The sequence below is a fragment of the Phyllobates terribilis genome, unplaced genomic scaffold (assembly GCF_046119375.1).
Source record: "Phyllobates terribilis strain yellow unplaced genomic scaffold, ASM4611937v1 Scaffold_2__4_contigs__length_985480577, whole genome shotgun sequence".
Taxonomy (NCBI): Eukaryota; Metazoa; Chordata; class Amphibia; order Anura; family Dendrobatidae; genus Phyllobates; species Phyllobates terribilis.
Window position 1 is genome coordinate 144,339,546 of NW_027362762.1, and position 21,045 is coordinate 144,360,590.

The 21,045-nt window shown below is 44.6% G+C and overlaps 1 protein-coding gene across 2 annotated transcripts in view; it reads left to right on the forward strand.

Annotated features, from left to right (window-relative positions):
• Window positions 1-17,327, forward strand: part of ZNF740 (zinc finger protein 740) — a 42,159-nt gene extending 24,832 nt beyond the window's left edge. Inside the window, exons 8-11 of one of the 2 annotated variants that reach the window (XM_073662937.1) lie at window positions 879-920; window positions 2,877-2,944; window positions 3,031-3,149; window positions 13,736-17,327. In XM_073662937.1, coding sequence (XP_073519038.1) covers window positions 879-920; window positions 2,877-2,944; window positions 3,031-3,149; window positions 13,736-13,822 — 316 coding nt within the window. In that variant the 3' untranslated portion in view covers window positions 13,823-17,327. The remainder of the gene's footprint in view (window positions 1-878; window positions 921-2,876; window positions 2,945-3,030; window positions 3,150-13,735) is intronic. The other variant, XM_073662938.1, reaches the window with a different exon arrangement.
• The last annotated feature ends 3,718 nt before the right edge of the window (window positions 17,328-21,045 follow it).

Consider the following 21,045-nt stretch of genomic DNA (forward strand, 5'->3'; position numbering starts at 1 on the left):
ATAAACCCTAATAAATAATCATTTTTATAGAAGTCAATGTCTTGTTATGCCTGGTTCATATATTTTAAGATTTTGTAACAGCTGTGAAGTCAGAAATATTTTCTGTGTCCCTGCCCAGTGAAATGATGAGCTTTAATGTAAAGTCGCTGCCTCTCCTGAGCTTTCACATGGATTGTGTAATCCGTTCTGTTATTAGAAGGTTTAAGTTTTAATTTGAAGATTTTTTTTTTTCTCTTTCACTTTTCTTTTTACTTTTTTGGTTTTATCATTAGAGTAGTAAACCTTTTTTTTTCTGAATACATTTAGTTTTATAACACTGTACAGTCTGTTGTATCCTTTGCCCTATTACCAGTGTGTGTAGAATATTTAAATAAACTTGTGATTTTTTTTATACATATTCTTGTTTCATCTGTTTTTGTTATCTAAGTACGTAACACAGTGACAAGTGTTTGAAGTTATCTGAATCTGTCCTACGTGCATGGATAAAACAGGAGCTGAGCAGATTGGTCTTTAGTGGGGAAAGATTCCGTATAAATTGTATTTTTATATTGCTCTAGATTCCTATTTATTCTGCTTTTGAGTCCAGTAGGCGGACCTACTCAGTTGTCATATATACAGGGAAAGAAAGTGCTCTATCACAGCACAGCTCCGCCCACTGGACTCTTAAGGCGAGAGCAGAGATTTAGGTCCGTAAAATACTAATTATAGCAAATCTTTTTCCATTAACCTATGCTGATGTGTTATTGTATAACTTTCCTCTTGGCTGAAGATAATCCAAGAAGAGTGAAGTGAGTTGACAATCTTTGAAAAACAAACTTTTTTGTTTTACTGAAAATGCATGGAAAAGTAATGCGAGCATTCTTATTTTTTCCCCAAAGCTTGTTATCTTGCTCCACACATCCTGGGAGCCAAGAGAAAAGGTAAGAAAGGACACATTTTGTATATCAATCTGTTCAGCTCCTTCTCTATAATGTGCTGATAACACCATAGATTTCATGACAGATTTGCTATATTAGTGAGTGGGTCTGACTATAACAGCTATTTTATGATTCTAGTGCGTTACATATAGTGATGAGCGCAAGTGCTCGCTGCTTGAGTTTGCCGAGGGTGCTCGGGTATGCACCAAGCATCGCGGGGGCTCGAGTGACATGTTCAAGTCCCCGCGTCTGCATGTTTCATGGCTGTTAGACAGCCACAAAGCATGCGGGGTTTGCCCGTTTGTCAGGCAATCCCCGCATGTTTTGTGGCTGTCTTAACAGCCGTGAAACATTGGGCCGTGGGGACTCGAGCCCCCACGATACTCTGTGCATACCCAAGCACCCTCGGCAAACTGGAGTAACGAGCACTTGTGCTTATCACTACTTACATAGTGAATGCCGTCTAAAGCTCGTCGTACACATTTGCTTTTACAATATGGCACTCTTAGATGCCTGCCCCTTGGAAGAATGATGGGATTCATCAAGATCAACAGGGATCTTTTCATTCTGGATTGGCACAAACAGTAAATCTAGACCTCCGCACCGGCCCCTGATGTGGCAGTTTTAGTAATCACCTTTTACCAAAGAAATAGCTCAACTGGATCATGCTGTATAGAATTCTCCATTGGGCTATTCTCCTGTTCTTCTTAGAAATTAATGGTAATAAATCAATTAAGATCTGGGGGTTACCAATTTGGGGGTATTTTCACTATCCAATGAATGCTAGGACACACAATGTCCAATTTCCCCCTTCCTTACCACCCAGTTTTATAAACCATAATGGAGAACAGCTAAGTAACAGTGGACCCCCCCCCACCATTGGCAGACCTATTTTGTCAGTGTATTCAATACATTTCGCAGAGCTCATTGCAAAAATGCTTTTAAGGGAATGCGCCCACGGTCAGGAGCCGCTGCGGGTTTGAAGCTGTGTTATGCAGCGTCAAACTCGCAGCGGCCAGATGTTACAGCATATTGGATGGGATTTCTAGAAATCCAATGTCCACTATGCTTTTCGGCACCTGCGGATCACCCGCGGAAACTGACATGCAGCGCGTCTTTCAGAGCCGCACCATGTCAATTTCTCTTGCGGATCCGCATGTGGACTTTCCCCATAGACCTAACCTCTGAGGAAAGTCCGCATGTGAAAAAAAAAAAAAAAATGGCGCCGCTCATTTGCATAATGAGGGCCGAAGCTGCATGGCTGTTCTGCAGAGTCTGGGCCGCAGGCGCCTCCTGACCGTGGGCACATACCCTCAAAAGGGGAAAAAAAAAGAGCTGTAGTGATGAGCTGCTAACATTAGAAGCCACGTCGGCCACACATTTTCCTTGGAAGAGCCATCTCCCAGTGTGAGGCACGAGGACAATATATTCTAGTGAATATTATAACAAATCCTAGACTATTATTTTTATTTGTCCAAATAGATTATAACCTGGTTATAAAAGAAAAGGCATTTTTTTTTGACTTTTCCGAGCAGGATGTATAGTTTTTTGGTTTTTTTTTTTGTTCTGGCCATACAATAGTAGTAAAGAGTTTACTAACTTTGTTAGAATAAACTAATAATGATGCAGACCTTTATATTATTGAATGGCAGGTATAATTTAGCCTTTGCAAGGTTATGACCCACCATCAAGGCTTTTGTTGCCTTTGTAGGAGGGAAAGCACGTGCAGCGCTATTCTTGCTGTCAAAGGTAATAGAGGCGTCACAGTCCGACAGCCGCCATTTGGATGCATTACACAATATATGCGGCACTTATGTCTGTCCTACAAGGCTGCTATTGAATTTAATAGAATTTGATTTGTGTCGCTTCCTTATTTATCAAAGGAGAGCCACCATTTATACCTCAAATCTACTGATGAGGACTTTGCTGCAAACTTACAGTAAAATATATATGTTTTAGGTCGGGGGCAAGTTTATCCTCATACTCGCCAAGTTTCGGTATTCACAGAGAAGTGTACATTAACACAGGTAAGAGACGGTCCCACAGTGCTGCACAGGCCATAGATGATTATTAGGTGCAAAGACCCTCAGTGTGCCAACCTGTTATGTCGTAGGGGAGCGTCCATTCGAATGTGATATGTGCGACATGAAGTTTGTTCAGAAATATCATTTGGACAGACACAAGCGAGTTCATAGTGGAGAGAAGCCATACCAGTGCGAGCGATGCCAGCAGGTGAGTGATGCCCCAAATGTTCACATTTTCTTAGCCATCCTTGGTCAGTGCAAACCTAGTATAGATGAGTTTATACTGTGTATATATAAAGTCTACACACCCTTTTAAAATGACAGGTTTTTGGCTTATCAAAAAAACATCAAACCAAGAAGAATCCTCAGAACTTTTCCCTCCTTTACGGTCTCCCATAACCTGTACAATTTAACTGAAAAATAATCTGTTCGGTGGAACAATAAGCAATTAAAATAATGGGCTTGTATAAATATGCACAGCCTTACAGTAATACTTTGTTGAAGTACCCTTTGAATTTATGACGGCTTTCAGTGTTTTTGGGTAGAAGCCTATCAGCCTGGCATATCTAGAATTGGAAATCTTTGCCCACTAATCTTTGCAGCAGTGCTCCAAATCTATCAGATTGCGAGGGCATCTCCTGTGTACAGCTCCCTCTTCAGGTTACCAACAGATTTTTAATTGGATTCAGGTCTGGGCCATTCCAAAACTTTGATCATCTTCTGGTGAAGCCATTCTTTTGTTGTTTTTTGGGAAGTATGCTTGGAGTCGTTGCTAAAATTTGAAATTCATTTCAGCTTTTTATCAGAGGCATGAACATGTAGTTGCAAAATTGACTACCGTATTTTTCAGACTATAAGACACACCGGACCATAAGACACACCTAGGTTTTAGAGGAGGAAAATAGAAAAAAAAATGTAAGCAAAAAATGTGGTCATGATGCCCTGTTAAGGGGGAGGGGGTCTGCTGCTGACACTCTTATAGGGGTAATGTCCCCCAGTTTTGTTAATATCCCCATACTAGTATATATGGCCCCCTCATCCCGATCCTGATATGCATGGCACCCCAATCCACCATCATGGTATGCTTGGCCCTCTCATCCCCATCCTGGTATGTATGGCACTCTTCATCCCTCTATGTATCGCCCCCCCCCCCACCCATCCCTGTATGTATGGCCCCCCCCTCATGCCTCATCCCTGTATATATGGCCCCCTCATCCAAGTATGCTTGGCACCCCCTGATCTGTCACGCTGCACAGAAAAAAAATTAACTTTCATACTTGCCTCCTCTCTCCTCCAGCTCTGTGCCTCGCTCTGTGCCGGAATAGTCACTGCTCCCCACGCCGGGACTGGGGAGCAGTGACCATTCATTCTCCCTAATAAAGCGCATACTGTAGCCGCAGCGTGGCTCCTGCTGTGCTCGGCTGTCAGCGTGCCCGCTATTAAAGGCCATGAATATTCACCACACCCAGCACTGGAGGAGAGAGGAGGTGAGTATGAAAGCTTATTTTTTTTTTCTGTGCATCGTGATGGGGATGAGGGGGGCCATACATACAGGGATGAAGGGTGCCATACATACCAGGAGCCGTGCTGCAGGCACAGTGTGCCGGTTACTAAGGAAAATTAATATTCACTGCTCCCCGGCGTGGGGAGCAGTGAATATTAATTTTCTTTAGTAGCGGGCACAGTGTAGGCTGCAGCAGACGGCTGCTGCCTCCTGTGCACCGCTACTCCGCCACTGTTGCATCCCCCACCACCCACAGCCACAGTATTTATGTATATCGGACTATGAGACGCACCCCCACCCCCCCCCACTTTCCTCCAAACTTTTAGAGGAAAAAAGTGCATCTTATAGTCCAAAAAATATTTGGAGCGGTTTACAATTCCCTCCACCTTGACTAAAATTCCAGTTTTAGCTGCCAATTAACAGCCTAACAGCATAATGCTGCCTCCACCATGTTTCACTGTGGATATGGTGTTCTTTTGGTGATGCGCAGTGTTAGCTTTGCCCCCAATCATACTATGGTCAAAAAGTTCAACCTTAGTCTCCTCAGACCATAACACATTTTCCCACATGCTTGTGGCAGACTTGATGTAGGTCTTGGCAAAGCATAACTGGGCTTGGAAGTTTTCCTTTGTAAGAAAAGGTTTTCATCTTGCCACCCCACAGGCCAGACATATGAACAATATGAGAGATTGTTGTCACATGCAGTACACAACCAGTGCTTGCCAAAAATTCTTGCAGCTCGTTTTATGTTGCTGTAGGCCTCTTGGCAGCCTCAAGGACCTATCTTCTTGTCTTTTCATCAATATTTGAGGGATGACCTGTTCTTGGTAATGTCACTGTTTGTGTCAAATTTAAGCTACTTCTTGATCACAGTCTTCACAGCACTCCATTGTATATCTTATGCATTGGGAAAAAAAATTATATCCATCTCCTGACTGATAACGTTCAACAATGAGATCCCTTTGCTGTGTTGTAAGCTGTTTATGGATCACAGCTTTTGCTGTAAAATGCAACTAAGATGATGTCAGGAAAATTCTACTAGAACAGCTAAACATTATATGGGGTTAATCAGAATCCCTGTAAATGTTGGCAGCCGGGTAATTACCTTTTTTTCAGACTATAAGACACATCGGACCATAAGACACACCTAGGTTTTATAGGAGGAAAATAGAAAAAAAATTGAAGCAAAAAAATGTGGTCATGATGCACTGTTATGGGGGAGGGGGTCTACTGCTGACAGTTATAAGGGTAATGTCTCTACATTTTGTACTAATGTCCCCCATCCTGGTATATATGCCCCCCCCCTTCCTGTTATACATGGCCCCCATCCCCATCCTGGTATACATGGCCCCCATCCCCATCCTGGTATGCGTGGTACCCCCATCCTGGTATGCGTGGCACCCCCATCTCCATCCTGGTATGCGTGGCACCCCCATCTCCATCCTGGTATGCGTGGCACCCCCAATCCTGGTATGCGTGGCACCCCTTCCCCATCACGCTACGTACAAAAAAAAAACCCAATTCTACTCACCACTCCTCTGCGTCCTGTTCTACTGCCAGCAGCTGATATCACCGTGTGAGCAGCACATGACATCACTGCCATGCGCCCTCACACGTTGAGGTCAGCTGATGGAAAATTCACTGCTCCCCAAGCCAGGCCTGTGGAGAAGTGAGTATTCATTCTCCTTAACGGCTCGCACTGCAGCTAACAGTGTGCCCGCTATTAAAGAGCATGAGCAGTGAATATTCATGCTTTTTATTAGCGGGCACACGTGATTGCCGAGCAGCTGCGGGAAGCTTGCGGCTGACACTGTGCGCTATTAAGGAGAATGAATATTGACTACTCTCCACGCCCATAGGCGGTGGGGAGTAGTGAATATTCATTTTCTTTAGCAGCGGGCACAGTGTTAGCCCCAGCAGGCGGCTCCTGCCTCCTGTGCACTGCTCCTCCGCTGCCGCTCCACCATCCACAGCAGGATTCGAACATCCGGACTATAAGAAGCGCCCCCCACTTTCCTCCAAAATTTTGGAGGAAAAACACCAAGGTTACTTGCTGGTTTTTCCTGAGCCCATGACAGCACACCTGGAGAGAGGGATCCGCCCCACCAAGGACAGGAAACTGTCTGAAATAAAAGGGCGGTACCTCTCCCTCGCTTCAGTTGTTTACAGAGCATTGAGAGGACCTCCCAAAGAGGTTAGGCATATAACCAACACCTACAATATATATACACATATATATATATATATATATATATATATATATATAAAATATATATATATATATATATATATATATATATATATATATATATATATATATATATATATATATATATATATATATATATATATATATATATATATATATATAACACCCAAAACAGTGCACACCAGGGTGTGAGAACAGAAAAAATAGGGAGGGAAAACTACAGGTGCTGTAATTGGCTCAGGAAAAACCGGCTACCGGTAAGTAACCTTGGTGTTTTCCCCTCACCCATGACAGCACACCTGGAGAGAATTTTGGAGAATTATGAGCACCCTAGGGAGGGACCACCGCCTGAAGTACCCTTCTCCCAAAGGTAAGGTCAGAGGAGGACAGATCCAACCGATAGTGTTTAAAGAAGGTGGATGGTGTAGACCAAGTAGCAGCTCTACATATCTGATCGATTGAGACGTCTGGCCTTACCGTCCAGGAGGTTGCGACGGCTCTGGTGGAATGAGCCCTGACATTGTCCGGGGCCGGAACTCCTGTGGACATATATGCTAGACAAATGGCCTCCCTAAGCCACCTAGAAATGGTACCCTTGGACACCCCGTGACCTTTCCTATTCCCCTGAAAGGCCAGGAACAAGGAATGGTCGTTCCTCCATACACTAGTCATGTTAATGTACTGTAGTAGTGATCTTCTAACATCTAGGTTATGGAATCTAACTTCCCCTGGGTTTTTAGAATTGCTGCAAAACGAGGGAAGCACAATCTCCTGGTTACAGTGAAATCTAGATACCACTTTGGGAAGGTATGCTCGATCTGGACGCAAGGTGACCCTATCACCATAAATTTGTGTGTAGGGAGGATTAACTGAAAGGGCCTGCAGGTCACCCACCCTACGAGCAGACGTTAAGGCCACTAAGAGGATGGTCTTAAGGGTGAGGATCTTTGGAGAGACATCCTGTAGGGGTTCGAACAGGTCACTTGTAAGTGCGTTCAAGACCAAATTCAGGTCCCAGGAAGGAACTTTTAGGGACTGAACCGGTCTGGCTCTGGCACAGGACTTGATAAACCTCGAGACCCACCTGTTCCCCGCCAAGTTACAATTATAGAGCGCCCCTAATGCCGACACCTGAACTTGAAGAGTCCATGTGGCTAGACCTAGGTCGCGCCCCTTTTGCAGAAACTCCAGGATTCCCCTGATTGGAGGCTTGTCTGATAATGGGGTATCTATAAATTCTAGGAAATTACTCCAGACTCGGTTATAAATTTTAGTCGTTATTGGTTTCCTACTACCCAGCAAGGTAGAGACTAACCCTGGTGAAAACCCCTTGCTACTTAGTAGTGACCTCTCAAATTCCACGCCGCAAGATGGAAACCTCTGGCTTGGGCGTGGAATACTGGTCCCTGAGTGAGAAGGCCCGGCCTCTCTGGTAGAACCCAGGGATCTGAAACCGACATTAGTCGAAGCAGGGAGAACCAAGACCTCTTGGGCCAAAAAGGGGCTATAAGAATTACCCTTGCGCCTTTCTCCCGAATCTTCCTCACCACTACTGGAACCATTACTAACGGGGGAAAGGCATAGGCCTTCCTGAACTTCCAAGGGATCTGGAGGGCATCCACGGCATGGGGACTTTCTGCTGGATTTAAGGAACAGAATCTGTCTACCTTCCTGTTTGCTCTTGTGGCGAACAGGTCTATGTCTGGCTGCCCCCATAACTGGACAATCTGTTGGAAGACCTCCGGGTTTAAGCTCCATTCCCCCTGTCTTAGGGTATGGCGGCTGAGAAAATCTGCCTTTACGTTTTCTACCCCCTTTATGTGAAGGGCACTGAGGGATGGGAGGCGTTGCTCTGCCAGATGAAGGATTCTGTCTGCCACAGCTATCAGGGAGCGTGATCTTGTTCCCCCCCTGATGATTCACATAGGCTACTGACGTCCGGTTGTCGGACCTGACCTGGACGTGGTGACCCTGAATGTGAGGAAGGAAGCCTATGAGGGATCTCTCTACTTCCCACAGCTCCTTTATGTTTGAGGATGCCCCCATCTCGTGGTATGTCCAGTGACCCTGTATTGAGAGCTCTGCCAGATGACTCCCCCCATCCGGGACTGCTCGCATCGGTCGTAATCACCCGATCGACTGGTCTGGATCACTGTACGCCTGAGGTCAGATTTCCCCTGTCTGTCCACCATGAAAAGGAATCTACAGCTTCTGGGGAGAGAGAGAGAACTTGCTTTCTAAATGCCCGTTGAAGGACCTCTGCGCTGACAGGACCTCCCACTGAAGAAGTCTCATATGCCCCTGAGCCCATTTGACTGCTGGGAGACAGGCAGTCATAGAGCCCAGGAGGGACATTGCCTCTCTTAGGGACATCACTGGAGATTGCATGGCTTTCAAGACTAAAACGAGCAATTTGCGGACCTTGTCTTCTGGCAGGAAGCAGGCTTGGAGATAAGTCTAGGATTAGACCTAGGAAGGTCTGAGTCCTTGAGGGGGTTAGTTTTGACTTTTGGGAATTTACCAACCACCCTAGCTGATGCAACACTGTCGTGACTTCTAGAAGTTGACTGGGCAGTGGACTTCTGATTTCCCTACTATTAAGAAATTGTCTAAATAGGGCACGATCACTACGTTCTTGATTTGTAGAAAGGCTGTTACTTCCGCTATTAGTTTTGTAAATATTCTCGGGGCTATGGAGGGGCCGAAGGGTAGGGCAGCAAACTGAAAATGCCTCAGCTCTTCCTGAATGAACAGGGCTACTGTCAGATACTTCTGGTAGTCTGGATGAATTGGGACGTGATAATATGCGTCCTTCAAGTCTATTACTGCCATAAAGCAATTGTGGTGTAAGAGCTTCACTGCCGAGCTCACTGACTCCATCTTGAAGGTCTGATTTTCTATTAACTGGTTCAGACTCCTGAGGTTGATGATGGTCCTTAGGGACCCGTTGTTTTTTTTTATCATGAACTGAGTGGAATAGAATCCCTTCCCTCTTTGTGGTATCGGCACTTCGAGAAGGACTCGTTTCCTTACTAGCTCTAATATCTCTGCTTCTAGTGTTATTTGTTCTTCCTGGACCTTCCTTTTGGGGGTAACCACAAAGGTCCGACAAGGTTTCTGGCTGAATCGTATCTTCAGTCCACCACTTACAATGTTCAAAATCCAGGGGTTTGCTGTAATTGCTTTCCAAGCTGGAAAAAAGTGGGAAAGCCTCCCCCCCCCCCCCCCAACCTCCGTCTTGGCGTCATTGGGAGGATCTCTTTGTATTTGAGGACGGTCCCCCAAACATATAGCCCGACTCCTTTTTGGACTTGGTCTCCCATCTTCTCCTGTCTCCTGGAGGGCGACCCCGATTAAATTTCCTCCACCGAAAACCAAACCTTTTTGAGTCCCCTGAGAATCCTGGGAACCCTTTGTTTTTATCGCCCGCCTTTGCTAAAAGGTCTTCCAACTTTTGGCCAAACAGGAGTCTACCGTCACACGGGAGGGAACACAATTTATGCTTTGACTGTAGGTCGCCTGGGCAACCTTTGAGCCACAAGGCCCGTCTGGCAGCATTAGATAGACCTCCTGCTCTAGCCGAAAGCCTGACAGTCTGCTGAAGAGTCCGCCAGGAAGGCCGATGCTGCCTGCATTAGAGTAGATTTGAAAGGATTCTATCCCTAGAGACCTTTTTATCCTTAAGTTGGTCCTCCATTAGGGATCTTGCCACACAGGTGCCCGCTACCGCTGGCTTCAGGCTTCCTGCTGCAGCTTCCCAAGTGTGATGCAGAAAGGAGTCGGCCTTTTTATCAAGGGCATCTTTTAGGACGCCTGAGTCCTCCAAGGGTAGGGAAGATTTTTTTGGACGACCTGGCTACAGTCCCGTCAACTTTGGGGATCTTATCCCAAGGCTCAGAGTCCTTCTCTTCGAAGGGGTACCTTCTTTTAGAGAAGGAGGGTAAGGTCCCTGATCTTTCCGGTCTCTTCCACTCTCGGTCAATGAGGCCCTGAATTTTAGTGTTTACCGGAAAGGAGCGTCTTTTTTTCTCCAAGGCCCGCAAACATAACGTCTTCCCGGGATTTGGATGCTTTCTCCTCCCCCAGACCCATGGTTGATCTGACTGCTCTAACCAGTCTGTCCGTACTCTCAATGGGGAAACTGGGTCTACCGTTATCCGATGAGGAAGAGGATGATGAATCACTCAGCCACAGATCCTCAGACTGGGAGGAATCAGAGTTGGAGGAGACATCTCTATGGGATCTTTTCTTCTCTCTAAGCAACCCCTTCAGTGACCCCTGAACCTCTGCGTGGACTACAGATTTCAAATTGGATGCCTAATCCAGGGAATTTTCCGCTATAGTTCTAGCAACGCAGTTCGGGCAAAGAGGCTTTTGCCAATCTATGGGAAGGTAAGTTTGGCATAGGGCACACACTCTGTGCTTTTGCTTGGCGCTACTCTTCTTAGGCTCCTATAAAAGGAAGCACATAAGAGACTAAAAGGTGACATTCATGAAGATCACTCACCCCTGGTAGTCACAAACGGGTACCGGATTCAGAGGCTGTAGCGGAACCGATGATTCCTTTCTGGATGGACCAGAGGCGCTTGACACCTTGCTCCTGCTGCTGCCACTGCGATTGCTCGAGCGGCTGTCGGTGTGAGAGGCATCCCTCTGCTTCTTCCGTTGCTGAGGGGGGGGGGGGGTAGCTGCTGCTCTTGGCTATCCTGGTCAGCCATGCTTCAGAAGCGTACCACGCTTTCAGGATAACCCCCCCCCTCCTAAAATAGGGCCATCCAGCACCCCCTCCAGTTCATGGGCCCTCCCCCCTTCCCAGGCCTGAGCTCCATCGAAAAAAACCGACCTGGAGCGCTTCCCAGGGCGCCGCCGTCTTTGATCGGGCGCCGCCCCCTGACGTCATCTGGCACGCCTCTCCCAGCGTGCCCCGCGCCGTGACGTCAGGCGCGTCATACCTGGAAGTTACTGCGCGGCCGGCAGAAGCGGCAGGGGGAGGGCGGCGCAGCGGTCTATGGGAGGATGGAGCCTGCCTCACCGCGTGCGCCCGCTCGGACGCAGGACCCCAGGGGAGCTGCGGACGGCGCTTCTGGAGACTGGAACCCGGTGCACAGGCCAGTGCCCGCTCTTCCACACCGGAACAGCCCCAGGTAAGTCTTCTTTCTTCCAGACAGGTTCCCCATCAAGGACCGGAAACCAACTGAAGCGAGGGAGAGGTACCGCCCTTTTATTTCAGACGGTTTCCTGTCCTTGGTGGGGCGGATCCCTCTCTCCAGGTGTGCTGTCATGGGTGAGGGGAAAAAGTGTGTCTATAGTCCGAAAATTACGGTGCTACTATTTCCCATGAGTTTAAGGCTATGTGCCCACGATGCAGAAATGCTCAGGATTTTTTCCTGAGTGTTTCTGCATCTCCCAGGCAGAAAAAAACGCATGCGGATTGTACATGCGTTTTCCTGCCAGGGACAAGCGGATGTGAAGCGTTCTTCACTTGCATTTCCGCATGCGGGTTGACAAGCGCTTTCCAAGCGATTTTACCATCACTTGGAAAGTGCTTGACAACTCGGTCACACTATAAATCCATGCAAACAGCATGGATTTATATAGTGTGACCCGAGAGAATGTTAAAAAATAAAAAATAAACCTATATTTACCTTCTGATGGCCCCTGCAGTCTTGCTTTGCTCCATCCTGGCTGCCGGCAGCTCGCGGTACGCTGTACTGAAGGACCTGCCGTCCTGCTGTCACGACTGTGACGTCACCGCAGGTCCTTCAGTCCTGCGCGATCTGTAGGCAAGCACAGGGAAGGAGTCCGGGGGCCGTCGGAAGGTGAATATAATCTTTTTATTTTTTATTTTATTCTTTCTTTTTTTACAGCTTTTAGGGTACCTGGATCCGGAGGAGAGTCTCCTGTCCTCCACACCCGGGTACCATCCGCACATTAGAATGCGCCAATTACTCAAGTACAGATGCCGTCTTGCGGAATTGGTGCGTTCTAATGCAAGTCAATGGCGGCGAAAACGCAGCATTTCCGCAAAATAATTGGTAGTGCTGCGTTTTTTTCCGCAATGATAATCCGCAGCGGAAATTTCCGCAGCATGTGCACAGCACATGCGGATTATCATTGGGGAACATGGCAGGCCTTCTACCATGTGTTTTTTAAGCGTTTCTGCAGCGTTTTTGCTGCTGCGGAAATGCTTAAAAACAGTATCGTGGGCACACAGCCTAAATGTGATTAGCTAATACTGAACACAACCACATTCCCAATTATAATGGGGTAGTCTCACTTATGCAGCCGCATTGTTTTAGTTTTATTTTCCCCTTCAAAATAATTACTTTATTTTTCAGTGGAATTGTACACATTATGGTTAATATTAAAGGCGCGAAAAGTTTTGAAAAAAAAATAAGGACTTGTTCGACTGAACAAAAAAAAATCATCCCCCCAAAAATTATTTATTATACATACTGACATATATTATATACACACACGCACAAGACGCATAAATTCCTGCACTTACACACCTTGGCATGTTATCAGTAAGGCTATTATTGGCTATCTTAGGAATCTTCTGCCACACCGAATGCACTTGGGCAAATCATCAAGATCCGCTGCTGGCATCTCCTTTTGCAATTGCTGATCATTGATGCCCATAGGGCATCTCTATAGGAGACAAGTCTGGAGACGTTGCTGGCCATGATTGCGTATTTAGGCCACGCAAGCTGGTGCTGTGCTGACTAATCCATCTTTGTGTGCGCAGCAGCGATGTTCAGTAATGAACGCTGCGTGCGCACTGTACTTTGCCCAAAAATTAAATGGCCGGGAGCTGGAAAAGCTGTACTAGTTAAGCACTGCGGCTCACCAGCAATCTGTACTGGGCCACATTCATAGCCATCCTGGGCTGTGGGTTGGACATCCCTGGACTAGCGTGACACATTTCTGAAGGAATGCAATAATATTTAGCTAAATTCATACAATCTCTTTAAACTTGTCCATGAGCCACCATTATCTGCCGGGACATAAGTCACTGCTTGCCCCCCTCTCCCTATTGATAACACATGAACACAATTTGCATTTTTTCTGTCTCCATTAGGCTTTCTCTAGGACAGACCGCCTTCTGAAACATAAGAGGATTTGTCAGGGGTGCCACACGAAACCTGAATTAAACCGTGTGTTGTGAACTTCAGTGGAACGTCGGCCGATCTCCAACGCTCAGGACTCATTTACTATCATTACTGATCAATCACAAAAATGTCGATGGATTTGATTCAAGACACAGGGCTGGTAACGATGTCCGCCTACTATGTCTTACTTTGCAAATTGTAATTCTAAAAAGGCCAAACATATTTTTATAGAAAAGACTACGCAATATCCAACAGTCTGTCTGAAACTGCTAAATATTTTTCATTTAGTGGAAGGAGGTGACTCCTGTCTGATATTTAAAATGGCAGATCTCCATTTGTTATCCTTTTTAAGTGCATTTAAAGGGGTTGTTTCATCTTATTAAATTGGTAAAATTAGAAAGTGCTTGGAAAAGAAGTGACTTTCAATTTACCTCTTATTAAAAATCCTCATCGTTCTCAAGAACTTAGGGATTTTTAATTCTGTAGTGTTGCTTAGGTTACCGACCACTTTAAAAGTGGCCAGTCTCCTAGGCAAGACACGCATACTTGCAGTTGTTTGCTGGTTAGCTTCAGTGTCCCTACACTTATCCTATGCTGCGCGAGGCAAAGCTGCCACTATTTCAAGCCAACGGATGTCAATCTTCAGGAGTACGCCACCCTCTGGCAAGCAGGGAGGCAGGAGAGCAAGATACTCCTGAATATAGGAACATGAGACAACGCCAATAAAGAACACCTGCCATCTCCCCTGACATGCCTTTTTTGATAAATTCTTGTATTTCCTATGGAATTCTGGGTCATCTTATAGATAAAGGAACCGTATGCCTAGTTATAGACAACGTCAATCAGCCTCCTCATAGCCAGTCATGCGGTGCAGCCAATAGAAATTGTCTTCTGTCCTGCTTATCAAATGCACCGCCTCTGTGGTAGCATGTGAGCAAAGCTGAGAATTCTCCACCTGTAGGGGAAATAAGCAATATTTTCAGCTGCCAGAGGGGGAAGGGGAGTGATTCTGTGCAGAGCCTGACCCCCAACATCACTGATTAGCAACAACTGTGATAATTTTTATGTTTGAAACACAGCAATTTACTTTAAAGGGAATGTATAATCAGAAAGTGACCTATTGCTTAAATCATAAAGTATTTTATGTTACATTTTTTTTTTTTCATTTTGGTAATTTCCTAATTTTTCAGATCACAATCTGTATTAGAAAACAAAAAATGTACACAGACTAACTGTGACCCTATGTTTTGTATTGAAATGTATATTGTTTATGTGCAGAAGTAATTTAGAAGGAAGAGGGGGTAGGCGAGTTGTGACATCGCCTATTGTGAATGGTGGATTCTGTGTGATCAGTGGTGTACAGATGTGTTACCTGCCACTGTAATCTGATCATAATGACATCTGAAAAGTATTTTGTAAAGAACAGGAGGTACGAGTCTAAAGTCCCTCATACACTATAGATGGCTGTCGGTCCACCGATGGTTTGGATAATTGGCCGGCAGCTGTCGTGTTCATCTCCCCATACACAGGAGCGCTCGCTCTGCTGACTGGCACTGACTTATCTCCGGGAGTTCACAAGGATTGGCATTGCAAAATCAGACATGCCGGTTATTTAACTCCCCTGACAATCATCTGTCCGAGCCCCCCATACATATTAGACTCCCTGCCAAACCCACCGATGTTAGTCTGATGTGTAAAGGGGGCTTAAAATAGCCCTGGTTACCAGTATGAAAATTGCAAGATTTCTGATTTTATTTTGTTTTTTTAATAGATTTTGGGAAAAAATTGTAAAATGTTTTTAAAAACAGTAGGGCATTTTCTTCAAAACAGCTTTTAGCTTTTCAGGACCTTTAGAATGAAAATAGTACCTGGAATAACCCGATTATTCTCCTTCTACTCGGCATAACATCCCCCCAGATTACGGAGAAGTATTTGTAGTGACAGCAGCCGCTCATTGCCGGCACCTATTACCTTGGTCATGTCTGGAGGCCTCGGGGCTGTAAGGTCTACAGTTTACAGAGGTTTATGTGACCAGTTTGTCTGTAGCTAAATGTATATTCTGCAGGAAACACCAGTGTGAGACGAGGGAGGATTAGAAGAAAATACTGTGTAATCTGCACAGAAATGTGGTGATAAAGTACATGAGGTTGCTACACTGGAGTTTAATGATGGAGTAAGAAAAGGTTCTGTCTAAATGTTACATGAAAACTCCCTCCCCGATCTATTACCATAAATCTTAAGAGGCCGGCAGACCATTGACTATATGGCCTAGATTTGTGGGTTGATCTGACTGCCCTTGTGCCGGCGTGCCTTTGGCAGGACGAGATCCATTTCCCTCCCTACTCTCTCACTAGGATCCATTGAACACTGGTATAGTGTAAGCATATTTATGAAATACTGCTTTAACCCTCAACTGGTGAGGTGGGGATTTTGTCACGCATCTGGTGATGTGGGGTTTCCTATACCCCAGTGTTTAGAAATCTCTTATTTTTACAGAAAATGCAAAGATCACGTTTGTTTTAATCGTTTTCTTATTGGCGATTGATTACACATGAGTATAACAAATTTTTGACAGCCACAAATGGATGGAAGCTAGTGAGACACGTATCCTCATAGCAGCATTTTTCAATGAATGGCAGCCGAACAAAAATTCCCTGGGGTATGGCAAACCCCAACCTCATCAGTTGAGGGTTAAGAAGTATTTGAGAAACCGATAATCACAAATTTCTCCTACAGCATTAAAATGACCAGGTCATTTATTTTTGTTGCTCCGGTATATTTAGTGTACAGCATCTTTGTAGAGGTCACACTATTTCTATTTGTAGCCTATAGTCTTAGGCCGGTTTCATGTTCTCCATATGGACCGTGATCTACAGACTGGCCATGGGTCTCCTCACCCAAACTCAAGGGCCTTATATATGCCTATGAGGTTGATAAGTTTGGGTCCAGAGACTCGCAGTCAGTTCTTACATCACGGTCTGTACTATGACTGTTTTATAGGGACGTGTTAAATCAGCCTGAAAGCGTAACTAAACCTATTTATATTACATATACACACAGAAGGCACCTTAATTGCCAGCAGACTGGTGTGGGTCTGATTCCTATGACCTCCAATGATCGCTCAATAGACCCCACGGCTTAGCAGACAGGGTCTCACAGCTCCTTGCAGAACAAGATATGGATTTCATGAAAGTGAAGCATATTCACCTCCGCGCCATTCAGCTTTAAAAGCCCTGATGTCGTGATTGTTGGGGGGTCACAGCAGTCAGACATTGGTTGCATAAGCAGTGAAAGAATCAATCAGATTTGTGCTCCATAATCTAATTTCCAGAAGACAACAGCAGAGGAATATGGTACTACTGCACAAAGTGGGAATAATAGGAATAATGTGGGAGGTGGGAAGGGTAGATGTTGATTGTTAATCTAAGTGAAGTATGTTAGGTTAATTTAAAGGGAATCTGTAGACATGGTTTCACCTACCAAACTATGTGTGCATATACAGTACAGACCAAAAGTTTGGACACACCTTCTCATTTAAAGATTTTTCTGTATTTTCATGACTATGAAAATTGTACATTCGCACTGAAGGCATCAAAACTATGAATTAACACATGTGGAATTATATACTTAACAAAAAAGTGTGAAACAACTGAAAATATGTCTTATATTCTAGGTTCTTCAAAGTAGCCACCTTTTGCTTTGATGACTGCTTTGCACACTCTTGGCATTCTCTTGATGAGCTTCAAGAGGTAGTCACCGGAAATGGTCTTCCAACAATCTTGAAGGAGTTCCCAGAGATGCTTAGCACTTGTTGGCCCTTTTGCCTTCACTCTGTGGTCCAGCTCACCCCAAACCATCTCAATTGGGTTCAGGTCTGGTGACTGTGGAGGCCAGGTCATCTGGCGTAGCACCCCATCACTCTCCTTCTTGGTCAAATAGTCCTTACACAGCCTGGAGGTGTGTTTGGGGTCATTGTCCTTTTGAAAAATAAATGATGGTCCAACTAAGCGCAAACCGGAAGGAATAGCATGCCACTGCAAGTCTCTTCTGCTTGTTGCCTGTCCTTAGCAGTGGTTTCCTAGCAGCTATTTTACCATGAAGGCCTGCTGCACAAAGTCTCCTCTTAACAGTTGTTGTAGAGATGTGTCTGCTGCTAGAACTCTGTGTGGCATTGACCTGGTCTCTAATCTGAGCTGCTGTTAACCTGCGATTTCTGAGGCTGGTGACTCAGATAAACTTATCCTCAGAAGCAGAGGTGACTCTTGGTCTTCCTTTCCTGGGGCGGTCCTCATGTGAGCCAGTTTCTTTGTAGCGCTTGATGGTTTTTGCAACTGCACTTGGGGACACTTTCAAAGTTTTCCCAATTTTTCGGACTGACTGACTTTCGTTTCTTATAATGATGGCCACTCGTTTTTCTTTACTTAGCTGCTTTTTTCATGCCATAATACAAATTCTAACAGTCTATTCAGTAGGACTGTCAACTGTGTATCCACCTGACTTCTGCACAACACAACTGATGGTCCCAACCCCAGTTATAAGGCAAGAAATCCCACTTATTAAACCTGACAGGGCACACCTGTGAAGTGAAAACCATTTCCGGTGACTACCTCTTGAAGCTCATCAAGAGAATGCCAAGAGTGTGCAAAGCAGTCATCAAAGCAAAAGGTGGCTACTTTGAAGAACCTAGAACATAAGACATTTTCAGTTGTTTCACACTTTTTTGTTAAGTATATAATTCCACATGTGTTAATTCATAGTTTTGATGCCTTCAGAGTGAATGTACAATTTTCATAGTCATGAAAATACAGAAAAATCTTTAAATGAGGTGTGTCCAAACTTTTGGTCTGTACTGTAGCTCTTTCAAAGACAAGTGAAGTCCAGTGCTACCTTTACATGGCCAATTAATTCCTCCCCTTACTGAGAAATCAATGTTTAATTTAATTTGATATGCAAATTAGGGAGTAGATCTGAAGCCTCTGTCACTCCAGCTCTATTCCCTGCCCAACTCCGCTTCTTCTTGCTTCACTAACCTCCTCTGTGCTGGGTGACTCCAGGTATAGGAGCCAACAGTGACGCAAGAGGTAGTGGTGCTGGGCGGGAAATAGAGCTGCAGTGACAGAGGCTTCAGATCTACAAATGGTTCTGCAGCCTCATTTGCATATCAATTCCATGTAAAGGTATTGCTGGACTTGTCTTTGAAAGAGCTACATGTGCATATAAATAGTTTGGTGGGTGAAATCCTGTTGACAGAATCCTTTCCACCGTAAAATGGAAATGCCTTTAGATTCTTGCTGATAGCCACCACATTTAGCAGAAAAGATCATGCTGCACATTCAGAAATACATAGACAGGCCTGAAAACTGCCTTTGTGAGCCGCGTGTTGAGAACTTTTTACTTTCATTGCTCTATAGTTTCCTGCACATTTTCAGTGCTTGCATCCACACAACGATCAGTGGCATGTCCGCCCTAAATAAAGATACCTTTAGAGGACATGTGCAGGTGTAGCTGTACTGAAAAGCTTTAGAAAGGAAAGTGCATTTTAATGTAAATATTTTTTGTATTTTTTTAAATAGATCAAAGAGGAATATGGCTTTAAAAACATTAAAAGGATCGTGTCCAAAAATTTTTTTTTTTTTTTAAGGAAACAAATATCTGTGAGTGTACAATTAGCTTTTTTTTTTTCTTGCATTCTGTTTTACCAGAGCTTAATCATACACTCCTCACCATTGAAACTGCAACACTAAGAAGGATAGGCTGTCTAATTATGGAAATCACAGGGTGGATAGACATGTTAAGGTATGTTTGTCTCTAAAACACTACAGCATTTCCGAGTCAATAATAACTGGTTGAGTTCCTACAGCCAGTGAGTGATGCATCCTGCCCATGGATCGGGCAGCGTGCATCACCTGTCAACTTCACTTTAATATTTCAAAACCTCTCGATTTATTAAGTATAGAATTATGAGCGTCACGTGCTGAAATCCCCGCACTTACACATCTTGGCTGCTATTAATGAGGTTATTGATGGTTGAGGATTGTTCTGCCACATTCAATTCACTTGAGCAAATTATCAAGATCCTCTGCTGGCAGCCTTGGGTTGTGGTGTTGAAAAACAGCTCTTCGGACACTTTGGGGAAATGGCTGTACCACTGGTTCCACAACGAAATCAATGTATCGCCGAGCTGTTAGTGTACCTGGAAGGAAGACCAGAGGGGACCAGCTACCATACATTATGCAACTCCACATTATAATCCCAGGAGTTCTCTCGTAAAGGCCTTTTCCTAGTATTACCTACCTGGTCTCCAATCCAATCTTCAGTTATTGTGTCCAAGACAAGTGCATCTCATCACTGAAGTGGCTAGACTTACATTCCAGCCTCTGCTCTCCATCTGGAGACCACTTGTCCAACGCCATGAAGAGGTCTTCACAAAAGCACTTCACACCAGTCCTACTCCTGAAATTCTGTTGTGGGGTGACATAATGTATGGTAACTGGACCCCTCTAGTCTTAATTCCAGGTACATGAACAGCTCAGAGTTACATTGATAAGGTTGAGGAACCAGTGGGTACAGCAATTTCTTCAAAGTGTTCAACTAGACAATGCCAGGCCTCATATTGCTTGTCTTCTTGTGAGCAGCCTGCCTGGCCTGAGCATGCTACCATGTACTGTAGCGTCTCCTGACTTGTCTCCCATTGAGCACATCTAGGATGTCATTGGTTGGCAATTACAAAAGGAGCTGCCAACTGTGGATCTTGATGATTTGCCCAAGTGCTTTCAGCATAACAGAACATTCCTCAGACAACCATTAATAACCTCATTGATAGCAGCCACGGTGTGCAAGTGCGGAAATATGTCCTCAAGGCGCTCATACTCGATGCTAAATAAATCTAGATGCTTTGAAAATTTTGTTTCCATTTTTTTCATCATTTGCATATCATTGCCATGTCTGTCCATCCTGTGATTTCCATAATGCCATAACTTTTCCTTCTTGATGTTGCAGTTTCAATGTTGTATATATAGATGTCAATTACTAATAATCGCTATTAAAATCTCTGATTAATCAAGTTTATTCTATAGGTTCCTTACCTGTGCGGTATAATATGTTTCTCCTGGTACATTGCAAAAAAAAAGCCGACACACATACAGTTCTGGCATTAAAGTCCAGTTAAAATGCCGTGTGTGAATGCTGTCCTACAAAGTGGAAATAATCAACTTTATTTTTTATTTCTTTTTTAATCCTCACAGTACAGAGTTATCACGAGGGATTTTTTTTAATAGAG